At 40.1% G+C, this 23,090-nt stretch overlaps 1 protein-coding gene across 1 annotated transcript in view; it reads right to left on the bottom strand.

Moving 5' to 3' along the window:
• The window catches only part of ROR1 (receptor tyrosine kinase like orphan receptor 1), a 371,075-nt gene that overhangs the window by 16,902 nt on the left and 331,083 nt on the right, over window positions 1-23,090 (bottom strand). The window contains exons 5-8 of the mRNA XM_033115986.1: window positions 20,750-20,877; window positions 18,274-18,591; window positions 16,398-16,643; window positions 2,073-2,284 (exon numbers count right to left, since the gene is read on the bottom strand). Of these exons, the coding sequence (XP_032971877.1) occupies window positions 2,073-2,284; window positions 16,398-16,643; window positions 18,274-18,591; window positions 20,750-20,877 (904 nt within the window). The remainder of the gene's footprint in view (window positions 1-2,072; window positions 2,285-16,397; window positions 16,644-18,273; window positions 18,592-20,749; window positions 20,878-23,090) is intronic.

The following is a 23,090-nucleotide window of genomic DNA, read 5'->3' as shown; positions in this document are numbered from 1 at the left end:
TTTGAAAGACTGCATAAATCCAAAACATCGTGCCTGTTGGTAATCATGTACTGTACTGCAAACCTCCACTACCAATGAAATTGAGCTGCAGGTGGAGGCTGACCCACACAATTAATTGACGGATTTCCCAAATAGAAATGACTCATCCCCTGACTCCTGCCACAGCAGTGGAAAGCCCACCTTTCCAGGACAACGGCTGCTGCAGGGACTACTGTCACCAAGCTGATCTGGATCTCTCTCCCACTCAGAGTCCTGGTGTTTCTAAAGCTTCTTAACGTTTACTAACAGAGATGACAGGAAAAGATTCTCATAGAACAAAGACTATTTCACTTGAAGTTTAAAGTCATGGACTATGTAAAAAGTCAACTAGGTGTTACTTCATGAGTGGGCAATAATATTAAGTGCTCTATTTTCTTCTTCTACCTTTGTAAGGATTAAGTGTAATATTACATAACATGTATATATACATATGTAAGTCAGCTAGCTGGCAGCTAGGATGTCAAAAAGAGTTGAACCTCCACCTCCACTTGTCCCCCCCAAGCCACTGGTGAACTCTGACTTCCAGGGTCTGTGGGTTATTTTATGGTAAAAATTCACACTTAAGAAAACAGTGGTTTTGCTTGGAACAGAATACTTAAAATGAATTTTTAGCATTTAGGAAACCCAAAACCTTACCGACAAATATGACTTTACCATAGAAAACTATTTTAAGACTTTTTCAATTTTAAAAAATCAAATTGCAAAGCAAAATCAAATCAAATAAGGGCTATGTATCAGTCCCAAGTATGCTACTCTGTTTATTGGTAAAAGGATTAGTTAATGTGAGTGTGATGACATTTTTTCCCCAAAATTTTGTTAAAAGTGGTACATCTCCTCTTTATGAGGGTCAAAAGGATAACATGGTCGCTAACCCACCAAGAAGACAAATATTGGTTGAATGAATGAATGAATGTTCCTTTGGAGTTGGAATAAGAAAAGGCAGGCTTTTGGATGCAGAATCCTCAGTTATTTAAATGAAACTTCTTTGCTGCAGAGGCCTGGGATTAAGGCGCTGGATGTCCAGAGAGAAAGACTCTGTTGTCTTTCAGCTCCAGGATGTGGTGGTGTGCTCCATTTAAGGTAAGGGCCAGTGACCCTGGGTTCCTTGCCAGGACCTTGAGCAACCCAAATGTTGAAAGATGTGGAGGAAAAACTGAAAGGAAGTGGGTTAATTTAGCACAGAGAGGAGAAGGCTAAGGCGGGCTATCATAAAACAGTGTTCAAAGATTTTAGGAAGGGCAACATTTCTCTTAAAATGCCCTTAAACCAAAGAGAAAGGGATGTAGGTTAGGTATAAGAAAGGATATTGTTTGTTGCGGTAAAAAGCACATCACATAACATTTTCCATTGTTAAGTGTACAGTACAGTAGTGATAAGTACATGCACATTCTGTAGTAAAAATGGGGTTTTTTTGACGATGAAGTTCATAAATAATGTTGGGTCTCTCTTTCTCTCTGTTCATCTCTCAGTTTGACTAGAAGAGTATGGAATTTCCTTCTTGGAAATTTTGTAAAACAGCTCCTATTCTGAGTCGTGAGGGGCTGGAAGCGACGATGGCTTAAGGATTCCTGCCAGGCCAAACTCTATCGTAAGGCAGCGATATGGCTGGCCCAACACATAAGAGGACACTCATGAAAGTACATGTTTGTCATAGACACAGACCAGAGGGTAAGGGGGTGAGGGGTGGGAGCTGAGGGTAAGGGGGATCAAATATATGGTGATGGAAGGAGAACTGACTCTGGGTGGTGAACACACAATGGGATTTATAGATGATGTGATACAGAATTGTACACCTGAAATCTATGTAATTTTACTAACAATTGTCACCCCAATAAATTAAAAAAGAAATTTGAAAGGAAAAAAAAATACATGTTTGAGCTGTCTTGGACAAAGTTAGAGAGACATGGTTATCTGAAAACAAACTTTAGCACTTGTCAACTTCATTTCATTTGATTTCTAAGCTGGGGAGGGTTATATGTCTGCTTTAACCTAAGGGCTGTAGAATCAATGCAGCTCTGTACTGCTAATTTTACCTTGGGTTTATATGCATTCAGCATTGACATCTCCACATTTTGACCTCTGACATGTTTCGGCTGCCTCTGGACAGGCGGTGACGATGACTTCTGATTATTACGGCAGACACAAATGAAGAAGAAGAGCAAAGCAATGGCCAGAGGAATAGCAACACTTGGCACCAGTATGTACAGGATTTCCATTTTATTCTTCTCCTTGGAGTCCTTCGAATCTGGGTGCAGACATAAAAAAGAACGAAAGTTCAAATAACATGTATAATATTACATTGCATAGTTTTAAATGACCTCCTATTCTTTTATACACACAAATCCACTGTGAGAAAAAAGAAAAGAACCGTTGCTTATTACAATTTGTTTCTATCAAACCTTCAACATAATTTATTGAAGTTTAAAAGTTGAAAGTTCAAACGTTTAAAAATTGCAGAGGGAAATTATAATGACTTCGCCTCCGTGTGGGTCCTGCTCTGATGTTGCCTCTCTCTAGCGGCAGACCTGCATTTCTCTAACACCTTCAACATTTAACACCAAGTGAATGGACTGTATACATCCGAGAGCATTAATGTAGACCACAGGGCTCTTCTCCCATTGGCTGCCAGCCCAGATCAGTCACCACGATACGGTATTCCAGAAATCATGCCATTGTCTTGGCTTGTTTGGACGTACAGGGCCAGTCCTGCATCTTCCAGAATCCACATCACTAAAGAATCTTGGCCTCAGTGTCCACCAGCCCACTGGCCTGAGACTATGGGGGGCCTGAAGTCTGGGCCAGCTCAGTCTCTGATGACGTGTGTGACCTGGAACAAAACAGGGGCCTCTCTTTTTCTCATTCACAAAAGTCAAGTGTCTGTTTTGGATGGTGTCTATAATTCCCTCCAGTACCGCATCGCTGTATAACTTGAGACTTGTTTGAAACCCAAGAATTCTTCTTAAATGGTTTCATATGAACCCAATAATTATGAGTGCTAACACTTTGAAGTGTATTTTTTGAAATCGTATACATCCACTGTACCTACCATTGCTAGGCAAGAAATATAATACATACAGAAGGACATGAGGCATACTTTTCTTTTTATCAGTTTGAGTCTGACCTTTAAAGCTAAATACTTTGGGCATATATTATCACTAATGAATTATCTGATGGGTAAAACAAACAAGAATTATGGGACAGTAATTAGAGAGATTATATAATCATGCCCTGATCACCAATAACCTCATCAGCTATCTTGCTTTAAGAAAATCCAATAAACAAAACCTACTACTGCCATGCACTATTCTAGGTACTGGGAACATAAAATTAAATACGACATGTCCTTCGCCCATGGTCTGGTTAGGAAAACACAGAAAAGATAATTACAATATGTTGTTGGAAATGCTATATGTATGAATGGTGAAGAGACCCAAAGTGTCCCTTCAAATAGTGAGTTTCCCTAGTACATGCAAATGGGAATATACTACACAGTTTTGACTTGTACACACTTTGGGAACCTATTGTTCAATGAGACAGAGCAGTAATTAATCACACTACCTTTCCCCCTCAACACAAGAAGTTAGGAAGGGGTACCCAAACCTGGATGTGGGGACAGTGTTATATGGGTTAACCTCAGAGGGACTTGGGGAGTGGTAAAATCTGCTGATTGAGTATAATAAAAATAAGTTTTAATATTTAGTGAGTATTTTCTACTGCCACAAAATCATGCTAGCTATTATTACTGATATAGGCCAGGCACTGTTTTAAGCACTTTTCATTAACTCATTCATTTTATCCTCATGACGAGCCCCCTGAGGTAGGTGCCATCCTTTTTCTCCATTTTCATAGGTGAGGAAGCTGAAGGACAGTGTTAAGTAACTTGCCCAAGGACACGTAGCTAGGAATTCAAAAGCTGGGACTCCACCCCTGTTGGTCTTGCTTCACACCTCCTGCTCTAGCTACTACACGACACTGCCAATAATTTGAGAATGGCTGTTGTTTTGCACCTATTTTCTCATGGTAGGATTTCTTTTGTTTCACGGAAGTAGGAAGGATGAGGGAGGTCTGAAATATGGGGAATAACCCTGAAGCTTTGCTAGATATGGTAGTGGCAATGTAGCACAATAAAGGAAGTGCAAATTTAGAGTCAGAAACCTCTGAAGATTGCTTTTGTCATTATCTATGTAACCTTCAGTAGATACTTAGCTTCTCTAAGCAAACTCATCTTGTGGGGACAGAGCCCCAAAAAGCAGTTTCCAGGCTCTCGGCCTCACATAGAAGGGTGCTGGCTCAGGTAGTAAATGGCCATCGACTGTGATCAAATGGCCAGCAGCTGTGGCTAGTTGGCCGTCAGCTGTAACCAGTGAGCCATTAGCCATGAATATAACTGCCGTGGCTAGGCTAGGAGAGAGGCTAGCAGAGAAAAAAGGAGGAAGAAGGGGGAGCTAGCAAGAAGATGGTGGCTGAGCCTGCAAGCGGCGCAGTGAGGGTTGAGAATTGTGTTGTTCCTGGTTCCTGTGTCTCCAACCCAGCCGCCAGTGAGAATACAGTGGTATGACTCCCCTGCCTATGGCTCCGTGGGTGTTCCTTTTTGGCCTCACCATGTCCTGCGTTCTTGTGTGGGGGGCGGGACCGGAGACCCCGCCAGACGCCCCGCATGACACTTGGCGTAGTCGGCAGGATCCCCTGCACTACACATCTGTAAAATGGGAATGAATGGTAATACCTATTTCATAGAATTGCTGTAAACAATAAATTAAGTAACATGGAAAGTATTTGTTCTGGTACCTGTTACATCTCACTCACAATGTTTACCCCTTACCTTTAGAGGACGAAAGGATTCAGGATAAAAGCTTTGGGCGGAGAAGTCTAAATAACCTTAAGCGAGAAACAACCTCTGTGACCTCCATCTCCTGATTTATTCAAGGGGAATAAGAACACTTGCTCTACCAGTCTTATTTGGTTCATGGGGGAGATAATGTTTATGAAAGAACCTCGGAAAATTGAAAACTGCCATATAGTTAGTTGTTGGGTGCTATGATTATTATTAACATTATAAAACACTTTCGAATTTCTCGGTACCCTAAGTGGGGAAATCCCTCTTGTTATTCTTGGATTTTCAGTGAAATCATTATGAGGGTAACGATTACAAAAAGAATGAGGCTAATTTCGTACTAATGTAACGCTAGTCATTTTTCTGGCCCAGATTTTTAGCAACAAGAGAAAGTAGGACTCTCACCTGTCTGGCAAACAAAGGAGTCTATTCTGTACTCATTCTGTATCAGATTATTCATGGAATGCCTTTGATTGTAAACGGGAGGCCTGAGACAAATTCCCCTGTAGGTCTGCAGGAGAACAAACTTCAAGAAGCTAAATCCTTTAAACACAGTCAAACTTGGCTCCTTCTGATTATACTGAGGATATGCAAACGAGCACGGTGTCTTCTTGCCAAGTGAAATAATCAAGCAGAACAATACGTGGTCATGTTGGAAGTGACAGAGAGCAAATTCAGGCCTATTGTAAGTGTACGATATCACAGGCTTCCTTTCCCACACAGCTCTGCCGTTTGGCCAGAAAGGGAGTCAGTGTCTGGCTCAAAACACTTTATATAAAACATTCCTGAGACTAACTAATGTTACTCATCAAAAATTAGAAAACTAGCATTTGCCCAACCTTTTAAAAAATGGCTTAGCATTTTTATTCATCATTTTAACCTGATATTCGGTGATAGCTTGATTTTACACATAGAAAAATTGAGGCTGAGAAAGAATAAATAATACGACAAAGCTAGAGAGTGGTCAACTGGGTTGAAATGAAAGCCTGTTTGCCTTCACTACTTTCATGCTTTCAAAATTATATTCCTAATAAAAATTAAAATGCTACATGGAATTGTTTTTCATCATTCTCCTTAAGAGTCCAGGATTCCCTCTCAAGGAGGGCTAATATTGAGTGAAGATCATACTATTAAAAAGAATCGCATTAGAACAATAGACATTATTCTTACGATGCACTGGAAAGGGTAACGGACACTTCCAATTCATTACAAAGAAAATTGGCTGGATATTAGGATGGTGAAGATTTTTAATACTTTGGAATAACTGTTTAAAAGTTAAACGCATATATTAGTTACATCAAGTTAAATGCTTGGGATTTTTGAAACCAACAATTTAGTCTGGATCACATGATTAATTTCCTTTAAAAAAATCAACAATTTGGTATCGCAGTTCACATCTGACATTCCTGTTTCATTTTTACAGTGATATTCCATACTTTGATTAGTAATTAAATATAACAGAGAAAATACTCCTTTCTTATCCTGGGCTTAAAGCAAGGTATATATGATTTCTCTTTTAAGAGGTACTTTTATATAATGAAACATCATCTGAGATATTACTTTGATTTAAAACAAGAAAATGCTGAGATCTGAAATATTGCAAAGGTGGGAAAAAAATCTTAGAGGACTTTAGAATTCAAAGGAAATTAAACAAGTTAAATTATGATCTTGTCTGAAAAAAATTTAAAAACCATAGAAAATGAACAGGAATTGCTACCGTTTATTATTTGGAAACTATAAAATAAGTAAGTCTGTAGCAGATAGGGGCCTGCACCAGTGATATTTAAGCATATGCCTAGAAGCCAAAGGAGAAATGGTGGTAAGTAGGCCTTCAGTTGTCATGCTGGGCCCAGCCATCCATTCTCTTGACTTAATGATGGAAATACTAAGCAGAAGATCTATTGCCTTATGTATTCTCAAATGAATTCTTAAAATAAGACTCTGCTAGGCCATGTACAGTGATTAAAATTTTTCTCTTCAGAAAATGTTTTAAACACAATAGTTAGGGGACAGTAACTCTTGTGAACACTTGAGAAAACTCTGAGTAACTAGAATCCACATGAATTCACTACAAGTTTCTGTAAATACTCAGGGCCTCAGTTTTCTCTATAAAAGGAAAGAGTTGGGCTAATCTTCTCTTTTTTAATTTAAAAACTTTTAGTTACGGTAAAAACACATAACAAAATTTACCATCTTAATTTTTTAGAGCATGCAGTAGTGTTAAGCATATTCACATTATTGTATAACAGATCTCCAGAACTTTTTTATCTTGTGAAACTGAATCTCTACACTCATTGAACAACTCCTTGTTTCACCCTCCCTCCAGCCCCTGGCAACCATTATTCTACTTTGTTTCTATAAATGTGATTACTTCAGATACCTTATAAAAGTGGAATCATACAGTATTTGCCTGTTTCTGACTGGCTTATTTCACTCAGTATAATGTCCTCTATATTTATCCACATTATTGCATGTGACAGGATTTCCTTCTTTAAGCCTGAATAATGTTCCATTGTATGTATGTACGTAGCATATTTTCTTTATCCATTCATCCATGTGGGTATTTGGTTTGCCTCTACCTCTTAGCTATTGTGAATAATGCTACAGTGAACATGGTTGTACGTATACCTATCTCCTGGAGATTCTGCTTCCAGTTCTTTTGGCTAGCTACCCAGAAGTGAGATTGCTAGACCATATGGTAATTCTATTTGTAATTTTTCAAGGAACATCCATACTGCTTTCTAAAGCAGCTACCCCATTTTGCCTTCCACCAACAGGGCAAAACAGTTCTAATTCTTCCACATCTTCGCTAACATTTGCTATTTTCTTTCTTTTCTTTTCTTTCTTTCTTTCTTTTTTTTTTTTTTTTGATACTGACCATCCAAATGGGTGTGAGGTGATAACTCATTGTGGTTTTGACTTGAACTTTTTTAATGACTAGTGATACTGAATATCTTTTCATACGCTCACTGCCATTTGTATATCTTCTTTGGAGACATGTCTATTTAAGTCCTTTGCCCAGATTTTAACAGGGCTAATCTTTAAGTGCCAAAATTCAATAGGTTTTTTCTTTCTTTTAACTTTTTTTTTTATTTATTTTTTATTTTTAAATGTGTTTTTCCAGGACCCATCAGCTCCAAGTCAAGTAGTTGTTTCAATCTAGTTGTGGAGGGTGCAGCTCACAGTGGCCCATGCAGGGATCGAAACGGCAACCCTGATGTTACGAGCATTATGCTCTAACCAACTGAGCTAACTGGCCACCCCAATAGGTTTTATAAAATTAAATCTTTTACATTTTTTGTAGGATTATTTTAGAATGGTAGACCAATCACTTTTAAACTTTGGTAAAACATTTGATAAAATGATACATGATATCCTTATGGACAAAAAAAATGGAGGGCTAAATGACAATATCATAATTTACCATATGTCTGTACCCTAATAGTGTTAATCAGCAAATCACATCAAATTATAGAGGGCTTTGTGTGAAGAAACCTGTCTGTTCAACATTATCATTAACTACTTGATGATCACATGTTTCAAACTTGAAAATGGCCTGGATCTAGGAAGGATACCTAACTGACGATAGAAACAAAATTTTAGATGGTCATACATGACACGCTAAATAATGACCCAAAACCAACAGTTGACATTTTACAAATAAATGTTATACCTTGCATTAGGTTAAAGACTTTGCCTAGAAAAATCCACGATGAAACAAATCTACTAAATAATTTTTGATGTAACCAAACAAACAAAAGACTAATAAGTTTTAGTGAAGACTTGGAGGCTCAGCTGGACCCAGCAACAGCATAATAAAACTGTTTAAATTTTTTTCATATATGGCACTTACAGCAACAAAATATCCTTCAGTGACAACACTGAGTCCTGATCAAGGACTCATGGTCCTCTTGTACCTGTTCTGGTTAACAGACACCAAAAGGTGTCTTCTACTGTACGAGTTAGGTTCTTAAGAAGGTCTTTGAAGAAATAAGAAACACCCAGAGGAGGAGGATTCGGCCTCCTGGGTTCAGCCAAAGGGATCAAAGAGAAAATCAAATGAAAGATGTCTTCAAATTTGGGTGAGAAATGACGCCAGAGGTTACAAACTAGATCCCGTACATAGACTTGTTCCTTATTAGGCATTTTTTTTTTTTTTTAATTAATGGCCATCTTTTTTTTTTTTTTTTTTTTTAATTGGGAGATTTCACATACACGTTTTGGTTTCTGGTGTGCAAAGGCAGATGTTGAGCCATCGGAGCCATCCCATAACCACTTTGGGGTAGAGAGATGTTCCTAGCTCTGGAGGTCTCTGGCAATGTTCAAGCAGAGGCTGGATGACTTGTATGGTTTCTCCCAAGATTCTCTCACTTTGTAAACTGAGTTGACATACCTTCTTTAGGCCCTGCAGAACTTGTGACTCACTTATAAAGCAATTGCTTTAAAGCTGAGTGTTGTCAGCCCACCAGATTCAGTCTCAGTCCCTGCGTACTCAGCACTAGGCTGTGGCTGAACTCTACATGTCTAACAGTCTTAAGAAGGGGCACCCTTGTCCGCTGGCTTTCAGTTGGGTTCAGCCAATGGGAGTCCTTGGCAGGATAAAAGGAACTGCCTGGGGTAAGAAGAGAGTATGGTGATGAGTTTGTTCCTCTGGCTTCCTCCTTGCTGGGTTGCCTACATCCCTCTAGCAAGGGCCGTGGCATGCACCGGACAGCTCTCTCTTCAGCCTCACCTACACTTGACGGGGTGAGGTAACTGATTCTTCCCTTGACTCTCCAGGCGTGGGATGGTAATGTCTCCCACTCCTGCTCGCCCCAGGTCATGCACCTTATTGGCTTCCTCTAATTCTGCCAACACCATTAGAAACAGTCTCTTTATAAAATTCCCCTTAGTCTGTTTGCGTGTGCCTTTTGCTTCCTGCCAGAAATCTGGCTGATACAAAGCCAATAACAACAATCGTTGTGGTGTTACATCAGAATTCTGTCACCAAAGGGTTAAGATGACAAGAAGCACTTCCTATTGATGTGGTGGTTAGCTCAGGAGTTGAGAGCTTCTAAAAGCTTATTGCTAGAGTAGCTGACACACTGGGTAAAGACTCAATATATACTGGACACAATAAAAAAGCCTTTGAGAGAAAATTATTTTATGGTTAAAAACGTTTCGAGAATATGACTTAGTTAGAAGTTTTGGGTAACTATTGTTCTTTACTTTGTTGAAAATGTATAAAGACTGGAGACCAAAGTACATCTTGAAAATCTCTGTAGTATAAAAATAACTCTTCCGGAAAGCTCCAACCAATACAAAGCAGTGCTCCATGCCTTCCTCCTATCCCCCTCCCCACCATCCAATTCACTGTAATGTTCAATTTTGGTTTGAAGAAATGGCTGAAAGACAAATTGCCTTACAACAGGTCTTCTATGAAATATGGGAGAAGGCTGCTGACAGAGTGAGTTAAAAACTGCAGTGTTCGCAATCTGGAAAACATCTGCCTTGCCCTGAACTGTAAACCACCACATTGTAGAAAATGGTTTGTGACAAAGCAGAACCCAGGGTGGGTGTTTGTAAGGTTATGGGACAAGTCAGGGCTATTCAGGCACAGGCCTGGGCATCGTGCCCTTTGGCAAACTGCTATAAGGCAAGGACTTAAAAGGAAGTACAAAAACAACAGGCCAGGTATGAAAACTCCATGTGGCGCCCAAACGTTTCCTACTTTTCTTATCAATGGGGACTCTTCAGTGAAGCTGGTTTAGAAGTTAAAAAGATATTGCTGCTTGGAAGTTCTGTTTGTTTGGGAGCAGGAGAAACCTTTACTTAGAGGTGAATCAGACATGCTAGCCGGGTGAGCGGAAGAAATGTGGCCCCAGGACTTGATCTAGAATAAAATAAAGAGCCAAAGTTTGGCGATAAGAACACCAATGCAATCCAAGTTCTGCCTCCCCATACAATTGAAGAAAGAAAGTAAAAAGGGATTTCAATTAGTGGGGGAGGCAGAACATAAGTCATGTGGTAGAATGCAGCCAAAAGAAAAGCGCTAGATCATTGCAAAAGGAGATCTCACTCAGGGAAGTAGACATTTTCCACAGTTCTGTCCCCCACCCCCAGAGCTTTGTAGAAAAGCAATGATAAGGGCTACAGTGAAACTGTGAACCTGGGAGGTGTGCCGAGGTGCCAGTTGGAAAGAACAGAGGCAAATGTTTCTTTTTTGACTTAGTTTCCACCCAACCCACAGTATTTGGCTTGGAAGGTGGCCACAGTGACTAGAGGTGAAAGTGTGGTGAATGAAGGTTTGCAGGCAGAATCTCAGGGAAGATGGCCAATTCTGAGGACTGGGACTTGGGCCGCCAGGAAGGGAGGAGAGCTGGGACTGATGGGAACGCAGCAAACATTGTGATGCCTGCTTGGAGTTGCTGGGAGAGCTGGTCCCCATCATGGCTGGGACTAAGTCAAGTACCCTGGATTCTCTCAGGGGACTGTCTTTGTGTCTGGGGGCTCCCTTCCTGCACCTGAGGAACTGAGAATACGAATATCAATGGAGAGTGCCCCGAAGACCTAGACAGTTCATAATCAAAGAGAAGAGGAAAGTAATGGAGAACTGTTTAGTCCTCTGAATAATCTAGACCTTTTTTCTTTAAGGCATTGTGGAATGGCGGACAGAAGACTGGATCTCGAGTCCTGTGGACCTGATTGGAATCTTGGCTTTAGTAACAGCAATGTTGCCTCAGCTTCTCCATCAGTAAAATGGAGATGAAACCTTTATTCTATGGTTGTTATGAGGATTAATTATTTCAACACATCTTATTGGGCATCAACTAAGTCAGAGGCCAGATGCCAATGTAAAAAACTTAGCACAAGGATCAAATATATGGTGATGGAAGGAGAACTGACTCTGGGTGGTGAACACACAATGTGATACATAGATGATGTATTACAGAATTGTACACTTGAAACCTATGTAACTTTACTAACAATTGTCACCCCAATAAACTTTAACTAAAAAAAAAACAAAAAACTTAGCACAGTATTCAACAAACAGCAGTCATCATTAAAATGCAAAGCACAGAACACACAGAACTTTTGGGAATGATCTGACAAATGCTTAATGCGAATCATGTTTTTTTCATCTGATTCTTCCACTAGATTGCAAGCTACACCAGGGCATGGTCTGATCTAGCTTGTTCGCAAAGTCTGAAGCACAACAGAAGCTCAATACGTATTGGTTTCAGTGAATGACTGAGTGAATAAATAATCCTTCTAAGAGATGCCTGGGGTAGGAAAGAAAAGACAGGGAGGCTGAGAGGTCAGGTCTTATGCAAACTATCTTCTATCCTTTCACTTTCTCCAAGCACTGCCTGGGCACATGCATGTAATCATAGCCAAGCCAATTCCCAGAATTCACAGGAGACATATTTGGCTGGGTTTAATTTTTATATCCTGACTTAGAGTGAAAGGTCACAGATAAAATGATCTGTGGCAGACTGTTCTTACGTGCCTTTCTTCTAGAAAGCACAACAAATGCTCACATTCTGCATTTAATAAGGCCTATACTTCTTTTAGCCTTACTAAGTTGAAAGAAAAACAAAAGTTATCACTAGGAAAATGAGAAACCCCACGAAGATTTTGAAATTTCCTTAACTTGGACTAAACTAAAGAATATTCCCATGAGACTCTATCCCACTTGGTAGGAGGTAAAAAAGGGCTCGTTTCAAATCAGCCCCACAAGCTTACAACTCATTGTAAGATGAAGTTATTCTCAATATCTATCTATCTATCTATCTATCTATCTATCTATCTATCTATCTATCTATCTATCTATCTATCTATCTATCACCTACTTACCTATCCATCTATTTACACAAACACATACACACTCACACACACAAATCACAGAGTTTAAAAGACTGGTTATAGGTTTGAGTTCTAAATCCACTTCTTATTAGCTATGTGGCCTTGGACAAATTACTTAACCTCTCTGTCTCAGGTTTCTTTTCTTGGATGGAATAAAACCCACTCATAGGGTTATATAGCACTATCACAAATGAGATAATACGTAAAAAACTCAGCAGAGTCTTTAGCTCATTGTAAGCACTCCATAAATGGTAACTGCTGTTTAACATTATTACCCTATAGTCTAAATTGTATGATGTATACAATATATACAATACACTGTATTCTATAATGTAAGTTGTGTAATACCTACCCACCCTCAGGTTCCTCAGCGCTAGCACTATTGACATTTTGGGCTGGACAATTCCTTGTGAGGATTGTTCTGTGTATTCTCGGATGTTCAGTAGCATCCCTGGCCTTTACCCAATAGATGCCAACCCTACCTAGTTGTGATGAGTGAAGTATCTCCAGACATTGCGAAATGTTCCCTGGAAGGCAGAATGTCCCTTTTGAGAATCACTGGTAGAGAAGAAAGAGCAGTGAGTGGCCTGAGAGATAAGAGGTCTGGTTTCTATGAACTAATTTGTGATCTTGGGTAAGTCCTACCACTCCCCTAGGCCTTGGTTTCTCACATGGTAAAACATGGCAGGAGATTCTTACTTTGTCTTTCATGATTTTTATAAGGATGAAATGAGAAAAAAAAATCAAATGCTCGAAAGAAGTGTCATAAAGCAGGATTCTATTATGATTATTTGGTTAGAGGTTGGCTCTCGAGGGGCAGGGATGAGAAGGCTTGTTTTGGGACAACCGCTGATGCCGACCTGCTCTCTAATTCTCACACTGGGAAGCCACTGGCCTCTCAGCAGCTTCTTATTGATCACATGTCAAGGATTCCCTGTTCCTTTAATGGATATGTTTGTGGCTTGGCCTGAAGAATTCAAGAGGAACTGTTTTCTTTCAAAATGAAGTGAAAATGTACTGTAAAACAAATTATTTTTGTAAGTGGTGACAACTGCCTTGTCATTTCTAGATTTAAGTTTCATCTAAATTTATCTCTCACATGAGTAAAATTAACCGGTCCTCAGAATTTTAACTATGTCCTCTGCAGATTGATATTCAGAAAGAAGTATTTTGAGGGTTTCTAACATCACGGCACTGATTAATACTATAATAACATACTGAGTAAGACTGTGATGAATTTCTTCATCAGCAAGGGAACATTTTTTGATGTCATATCATAGTATGGGAATCAGTATACTGGAATCCAGAGGTTGAAACTATTGTCTTTCTTTTATTTATTTCCAAAAAAAATATCTTTGAAGGGGAAATAGCAGAGTGTCTGGGAAAAGAGCACAAGCTTCGAGTTTGGTCAGAGCTGATGTAGACAGATGAGTGTTCAAGGTCCACTCCCATCTGTTGTGCAATTTAGACCAGCCCTTTTGTCCTTCTGACCCTCAGTGGAGCATGATAACACCTACCCACAGTGTGGTTATGAGGTTTAAAAGGAGATGAGAACATAAAGCACGGAGCAAGAATGATGCCGTCACATGGCAGGTGTTTTGTAGATGTAAGTGATCTTTCTCTGCGTACAGTCTGAAAGACTGTTCGAGAGTTTCTTTCACCCCTCGGAGACTGTGTTTGGTCTGATTACTTCAGGAAGGCCATGGAAAGGCAAACCAGTACGTTTTTGGTATAATTTAGAGTTTCAACGTTAACGAATTGTCATAAAGCTTGAATCAGATTATCAATAAATCTTTTAGTTTATGAGCAAATTATCTTCTTACTTCACGTGGGCATTCGTTGGAAATTAAGGGTCAGTAGTGATCCGCAGAATAATGGCATTCACCCAGAGTGGAGTGAACAATGTGTTTCTTCCTTAGACTAATTCATGTGGTCTCCTTAAGGACACACATCTGTACCCGCAGACAGCACAGCAGAGAGCGAGAACATGAGCTTGGGGTCAGATAGACCTGCCACTTACTAGCTGCTCTCTGAGCCTTGGTTTCTTCATCAGCAACACAGGATTAATAATAATACCTGCCCCAGTGTGACGGTTCATATAAATAACACCTATGAAAACCCCAAGCATCATGCCTGGCACATGGAAGGTGCTCTGCTAGTGATGCTTTTTCTCCTTGGCTCTCTTGCAGATCATCATATCATGCCTGGTTTAGGAGAAGGGATGGGACAACTAAGGAAATGATCATATGCCTACATTGTACTGTTAGTCCTTTCCTATTGATGTTAGATATAGTATGTGGGAAAAGTCCTAAGTTACTAAGTGCAAACTATTTAAAAAACATAAGCTAATTGTTTTGAGGTTTCCAATGGTGGTTCTGGAAGAGTTAATGTCATAATGTGTTCTTGGTGTTGCATATGGAGGCATTTTAAAGCCCAACAGGATAATAGGGGTCGGGTCACCCCTTCCTCAAACTCAACTTGCCATGCTCAACCATCTGTAAAACCAGTTCGCAGGAGAAGACAACATGGTAACCCGTAACATATAAGAATGAAATCGTTGAATAATACTTGCCCAAATTTTCATCACAAAAGGTTCTTTTTAATATTTTTACCACTTTTTCTTATGGACCTCTTCAGTAAGTTTTAGCTTCCTCTTCTTTGTTTCAGAATATTTGTGCTAACTTCTATTGCATCATATACACTACATTGTGATTGCAATGTGAATTAGATTTTATTCTTCTTTCAACTCCCCTGCTCCATAGTGGGCTGCTCTCATATAATACTTGGCAAGCTGAGAGGAAGCATCCCTCTATGTACATAGATTATACACTTGTTATAATAGATTCCTTTTTACATACTGACTATATAATAATTACAGGAGACAATATTTATTACACATTTACCATCTTCCAGACATCACAGGTTTTTTTCAGTTCACAACTCATTTATTCTCACAATAAACCCTAGGTGTCTATCATTATGAACTCCATTTGACTATTGTGGCTTTCCCAGCAGTGACACCCTGACTGTCCCACTATGCCTGGGAAATCCAGTGGACATTATTTATCTATGAGAACTAGGATCAGGAAGATGAATCAGTTCTAAAAGAGGACCAAACTCCAGGTTTCACCCACATTTTCATTCTCTTTTTCCTCCACTCCACACTGATTCAGGAATTTCATTTGCTTCCTATACTTCTGCAGTCAAAGGATGAGACAAAAGACAGTTTATCCACAGATTGCCCTGGATAACTGGGTATGGTTATCCTACCTTGTGGGTGTTCTCAAGGACACAGGGAGAAGTTACCTTTCTGCTTCCAGCACACCTGTCGTGCTAGAAAGGTACACTAGGACATGGACCATTGTGGGTAATTTCTTTTTTTCACACGATTGTGGTAAGATATTTCACCTGTGCCTCTGGAGAAACTAGTGCCTGTTCTACCCAATAACACAATGGCTGTAGGAATAAAAGCAGTTTACTCCTTGAAACTGTGTTTTGGTACCCAAAAAGGTGTTTAAGGAGAACCAGAAAGGTTTATCTATCCTAGAAACATAGTTTGAGATCAAACAAACACTACCAACTCCCGTGCGCCTTACAGGACTCTCCTAAGGGACACGGGACAGAATGGGTCGCTTCTAAAGGTGACTGAGTACAATAAACGCAATGAATTGCTATTTACCACATGCTGGGATGTCACACACGTCCGACTTAAAGTTTTCATCCAAAGTGAAGCACCAGGGAGCTTCCTTCTGATTCCCTGGGTTGCGGCAGTAGGAATGGCCTCCATTCAGCTCTGGGAAACGAAGGGCAGTGAAGGTGTGCATATGTGGGTACTGGGAATTCCACGGCTGGCACTGGCGCCCAGATTTGGTCACACTGACAGTCCCCCGGTAGTCCACACCTGTACTGTTATAGCACTTGTGATCTGAAAAACACAAAAGGAAAGCCCCACCTGTGAGAAAGAAACAGAGGAGATGCTGGAGCACCCCGTCAGCGATTTCTGGATGGAAGATGGGCAATTAACCTCACAGCCCCGGCCTCCACGCCGGTCAGGGGCCCTGTGGGCAGTCTCCCTGCTTGCTGGGCTAGGACATAGGGCCTGCCTTGCAGGTCCATTCCTGGGAGGATTTAACGCTTGTGCTTTAGGAATATAACCAGTACTCCACAAGTAGTTTTAATATTAAACATACAAACAATCAGAATTGGGGCACAGAAGTAATTTCCTAGGAAAGGTTCAAGCTAAACTGTCCTTTCCACTTCTGCCTGATGGCCTTAGATATGAATCCCGTGATAAAGACTCTAATTCACAGAGACCGTCTACTAGGGGCACTACACTATGGGTCTCTAACAGGAGCCAAGACCATCTCTGTGCTGAATGGACCAGACAACCCTTAATAGAAACAGGTCCTAGTAAGTCCTCCTCCCAGGTAACCACAGGACTGTCACTTGAAAGCACTGCAAAAATCTAATTGACTTTAAATAAATTGAAACTTGGAGGGATAATGGTAAGATGATCATAATAAAAGTAATAAATGATGGCACTGCTATTATTATTTGCTAAGCACAATTCTACGTCTTTTACATTCATTAAGTTATTTAACTAATAAGATAGTATCAACTACCAAAAGGAAGCTGAAAAATTACCAGTGAGTTTAATTCTAGATGAATGAGAAATGTACAGAGGAACAGTCTTTTGCTTGATGGTGGTAAGAGGATAGAGGATGGAGGTAAAGCTACACACACACACACACACACACACACACACACACCTTTTAAATTGTGGTACAATACACATACCATAAAATTTACCATTAGTGCATTTAGAACATTCAGAATATCAGGCAACCTTCAACACTATCTCGTTCCAGAATACTCTATCCTCCCAAAAGGAAACCCTATAATCTCAGTAAGTAGTAACTTTCTACTACCCACTACGCCCTGCCCCTGGCAACCACTAAACTACTTTCTGTCTCTGTGGATTTATCTATTCTGGATATTTCATATAAATGGAATCATACAATGGTGTCTGGCTTCTTCTACTACCTACATGTCTTCAAGGTTCAGTCATGTTGTAGCATGTAACAGGATTTTATTCCTTTTTATAAATGAGTAATATTTCATTATGTAAATCCACCTCAATTTGTTTATCCACACATCTACTGATGGGCTCTTGGGAGGCTTCCACCTTCTAGCTACTGTGAATAGATCTGTGATGAACCCTTGCGTACATGTTTTTTGCTTGAACACCTCTTTTTAATTCTTTTGAGTAGATACCAGGACTGACACGGCTGGGTCATATGGTAATTCTCTTTTTAAATCACCGAGGCACCAGCAACCATATTTTTAAGGTTGTTGTCTGGATGGAGCTTCCTGCAGGTAGGCAGTGCATCTAAGCCACTGCCGAGTGCTCACCCCCACATGCTGTGTCTTTAGCCCGTGGAAAGGTAATCTGACTACCAGGAAGCATCATTACTGTGGATCGAGGCCCAGTTTTCACTGTGCCGTGGGGTTGCTGGCCCCCAACGCAGCACAGGGGGCCAGGGGCTACCACCTACTTTTATTGATAGGATCCGCCATGGGAATTCCAATCCGGATACAGTTTGCAGCTTCAGGGCTCTCTGGCTGGGGGAGGTCTTCACAGTTTGGCAGTTTCAGCCTCATCAGAATCATGGGATTTGATCTTGCAAAAATGTACTCTGTTTGACACAGGACATTTTCCAGGATTTCACATTCATCGCGACACAAGTCACGGGGCTTCGGGACGGATGAGGTTTCGTCACAGTACGGGAAGGCGTAGTGGCACAGGGAAGGAATGGCGAACTGAGAACACTTGTCAGATAAGTGACTGGAGGTGCCAATCATGGTGAAGGCAGCTGGAAAACAAACACAATGATTAACTCCCAGGGGCCAGGGTTTATCTTTGGTATCTAGTCAACAAATATCCGATATAAACACACCCTGGAAGGAATCTGCTGTGCTCAAACAGACAAGACCAGGAGAAAGAGATTCATTTCAGATGTCTAAGCAGCTTACTTTCACTAGCTTGGAAAAAAAGTAATTTTGACTACAAAGTTGAAAAAGCAAGATTAAGTTACATGTGTACCATTTCCTAATAAAAAGAATTAATTAGGTTAAAGTACAATATATTTTTTCATTTTTACTACAAAGCAACAGAACTTTGTGTTTCATCCGGTCCTTTTTATTAGTTTTGTGAGGCTTCTCAAACATCTGACAGCTGCAGGGCAGAACCTGCTTTATGCAGTGGCTGGGCCTCGTCGCAGGATTGAGTATTATGTTTTGCCTCTGAGTTGCTGGATGAGTTTGGGTAACTTGTTTAATTTCTTTGTGGCTTTGACTACTTTCTATTCCATCCTCTGAAAATGAGTCAACTCACTTGGAAGTTCTCAAAGAGCACAGCTCAGTGGCTCGAGTGTGTATCACAGAATGTTAGTGGTCGCTTAGCCTAACTTCATATCCAGGATGGCCTCCATGTACAAAAAGAGTAGCAGCCTCCCTCCACATACCTCCATTGATACAGAGCTTACCCACAAGGCAGCCGATATGCTTGTTGGTACACTGTTTCCCAAAGTGTGTGCCTCAGAACATTAATTCTGTACAATACTAATAGTATATGAGAAACTAGGTTTCCATAGCCAAGCAAGTTTGGGAAATGCAGGCTTAAACAAAGTAAAATGGATTTTTAAAAAATAACTGTAATACTTTCCAGTAAGTTGATGTCCATTGAAATTGTCCAAGAAAGGATTATTATAAATGGGTCAGCAACTATTTATTTCGCAGCTCCCATTTATTTTTGTGAATATCTTAGCCCAAAATATGTTGAAACATTCTCATATTAGGCAGCAACGTACCTTCAAGAGCTCCTCGCCACGGTTCCTACTTCTGTTCTCTGGGATTTCACGCAGAGTCCTTTCTCTTGAAAGCCTGAGGGCTTCAGCAAGTGGCAGCTACATTTTCCTATAGTTGCTTCACCATGTTACATAGCACTGGCAGAAGCCTCTTAGTGCCTTCAAACTCCTGGCAGGACAGAGTTTCTGGACTTTTTGATGCCCTGTGTGCCCTACCTTGGGTTTGTTCTTGTTTCTATTAAATCCTAGGGTTGCCAGATAAACTATAAAGGCGCCCAGTTACATTTGAATTTCATATAAACATTTGGGACATACTTCTACTAAAAATTTATCTGTTGTTTATCTAAAATTCAAACGTAACTGGGTGTCCTGTATTTTTATTTGTTAAAGCTGGCAACCTTATTAGACTCTAATAAAGGCAACTGTAATGGCTTGCAAGAGTCTGTGGCACAATTAGCAGCCTAATAACTACACTAATGGAAGAAGTACAAGGAGGCTGTAACCCCGGGATCTCGGTCTGGAAAATCATACAAGGCCGCCTACACGACCTGACTCGCATGTGCTAAAAAGTGCTTCACTATTAGACGTCCATTAAAGATGCTTCAAATTCAGAAAAATGAAGGGTAAAATACAGAAAGCTAGAGCAGGAAGAGAAGAACGATCATTTTGACGCATCACTCATTTCACAGAGAAAGAATGAGATTTTCACGGAGAGTAAGAGATTTCGCGCAAGTCATAGGCATGGCAATCCTGGGATTAGCATCCAGAGTGTTATACTCTAAATTCATTCCCTTTCCATCTAAATGATGTAACTTCCTAACAGTAAGCTCTACGAGGGCAGAGACGTACCTGGCTTACTTACCGATACCATCAGGTCCCCCAGTGCCCAGTCCAGTTTCTGGTACGCCAAAAGCACGCAGTAATATTTATTGAGTGTTTGAATGAATGTGAGGCTTTTCAAAGCTTCCTTTTCCTCTAAGAGCAACCTTTAATAAATTACTGTTATGTAAATTCCAGACCACAGAGATCCTATCTCAAGCTTCTTTATGGTCCTGCTCCTAACCCCTATGCCTAGCCTAATTTGTCAACAGAGGAGCTCAAGGAAATGTTTGGTGAGCAAAATAGTTATTCAAAGTGTAAACATAATTTCTTTGGTGTTACCTACCTGTGATCTGATTTTCTATTTCCCCTTGCATGTGCAAAGACTCCATGTAGACAGTGCGGTTGCCGATAAATCTTGCACATGCAATCCCTCTGTATGGCTGACAGAATCCATCTTCTTCGTACTCATCTCTAAAAACAGAGCACAGACATTAGCAGATGCAGTATATATACGCGTATCCAGTTGGACCTGATTGTGCAATGCCCTAAACAGTCACTAGGGGCCGCAGTCGGGCACAGTATCCTAAAGACTAAGAACGCAGGCTTTTCCTCAGTTCCATCCATCACTTAAAACATCTGTTGGTCACGTTGGTCAAGTTTCCTTCACCCCAAGAAAATAATTCTGAAACACAAAATCATCCTTAAATATGGGAGAAAACACTCTTATTTTCGCAGCTGGTGGTGGGCTGGAAGATGATGTAGTTATAAGGAGTAAAGAGGAAATGAGTTGGAAATCTGGGCATATGTTCTACAGTTTTTTGTTTTTTAGGCACAGATTATTTCTGCCTCATTTGCTACGAAGGCGTGGACACATTTTCCACAAGTTCCACTCCAACTGATGTGTCAATTAGGTGTCTCTATGGGGTGAGAAGCTGGGTACAGCTAGAAAAAAGTAAGAGGACAGTCCAGTTATGTGGCTCCTCACTGCTTAGGACCTATTACCTGAGAAAGAACCAGGGCTAACCATGGACTGGAGAATTTCAAATGAGTCATTACACCCAAGCAAATCAAGAGAAAATATCAGTGGAAGTCCTGCGTTCATGATCCCCTAAAATTTACAAATATAGTCTTTTGAAAATTTTGCTGCTTCAAAATTATAATAATTTTCATTGAAAAAAAGATGGCGGGGCTATAGATTTTATTCTGAACACAAACAGACACTAAAAAGTGATGTGCTTAGTGACGATTTGGTAAATGGCTAGAAATCTAAGATTAGACATTAGGACGCAAGATGTCAGGTTTAGCTCCAAAGGACAGAAACCATAACCTCCCATAAGGGCCTATGATAAGCACAACGTACCAGAGTACAGAATAGCCGACTGTTTCTCAAAGACGGACCACAACCAAACAAAAGGCCACCTGCCACATTTATGGGCTGACTTCCCCCCTGGATATTACTCCTCTGTTAAGCTGGCTGGAATCGATACATTGTTTCAACAAAGTATCATTTTTCTTCTTTGGTTTCTTTTTTGGTTTTTGGTTTCTAAAGTTTAAAGTACTTTAGAGCAAAAGTCAGAACAAAATTCTCTTCCTGAGTTTGTCACCTATCCTTAGGCAACCTCTCTGAGGCACGGTTTCCTGATCTGTAAGATAAAGATAATAATTGACCTCTGTACCCTATAAGTGAAAGTCGTGAGGATCCTATCAAAATAAGGGAAAAGCTTTTAAAAAGTGCTACACAGAGGTAACATGATTATTATTAAAGTATTTATAATTACCAAAAAAGACATTTATTTAGAGGACAATTATTTACTAAGCTCCTACTTTGTAAAATGGACCGTGGTCAGTGCTATGGCTTTGGACTTCCTCACTTGGGGGTTCAGTGTGAGAACCTAGAAAGCCCAGCACAACAGAAAACCAGTTGAAAAAAATCTGATAGGGCTGATCCTTAAAAGACACTGATTTTCACTACTTTCTACTCCCTATTCACTAAAACAGTCATTTTGAAGGTGGAGATGGGGGAAGTATCTTTGGTTTAGTTCTAAAAATAGTTTGCATTGCAAAACTCTTAAAAATGTAACCTTTAAGTACAATACAAATGAATATATCATATACCTGACATAAAGACACTGAAATTTTAATGTTGCAAAATCCTGCAAGCATTCCACATGTTTACTTTCATAAATCCTAGAGTAATGTTGAAGTCTTTTTGGCTTAAATTTTACTTAGGTTGTAAAATTAACCCCACTTTTATTGGGTAACTAATACCATAAACCTATAGGGAGAAAGAAGGTTCTCGATGACCTAGACTTGGATCTTGGAAACTTGAAGTACTGAGACCTCCACACCAGTCCCTTGCTGTTACAGACGATGCTTTTCTATCCCCAGGCATTAGCAGAACCCTGGATTTCTAAGGTGTCATTATGAGAACACCTCTTCCTCCCCCACATGAAACTCTTAAGGCCTCAATTTATATCTCTTGGGAGGACGAAACCCTGGAATTACCCCCAGATATAAATCCCCGACCTACTGGGAGTTCCCATATTTTATGTGTGAGGCTTAGGCTAAACTTCTTACCACCTTTCCAGTTCAAGACTCTAAAAAGACTCTTTGAATACTTTTTTTTCCAGAATAAAATGGCATGCAATTCATTGGCCGCACATTTCTTGTCAATGAAAGGCTCA

Source organism: Rhinolophus ferrumequinum, chromosome 9 (assembly GCF_004115265.2).
Source record: "Rhinolophus ferrumequinum isolate MPI-CBG mRhiFer1 chromosome 9, mRhiFer1_v1.p, whole genome shotgun sequence".
Lineage (NCBI taxonomy): Eukaryota > Metazoa > Chordata > Mammalia > Chiroptera > Rhinolophidae > Rhinolophus > Rhinolophus ferrumequinum.
The sequence above is the reverse complement of the archived record's forward strand: the minus strand, read 5'-3'. Positions and strand labels throughout refer to the sequence as shown.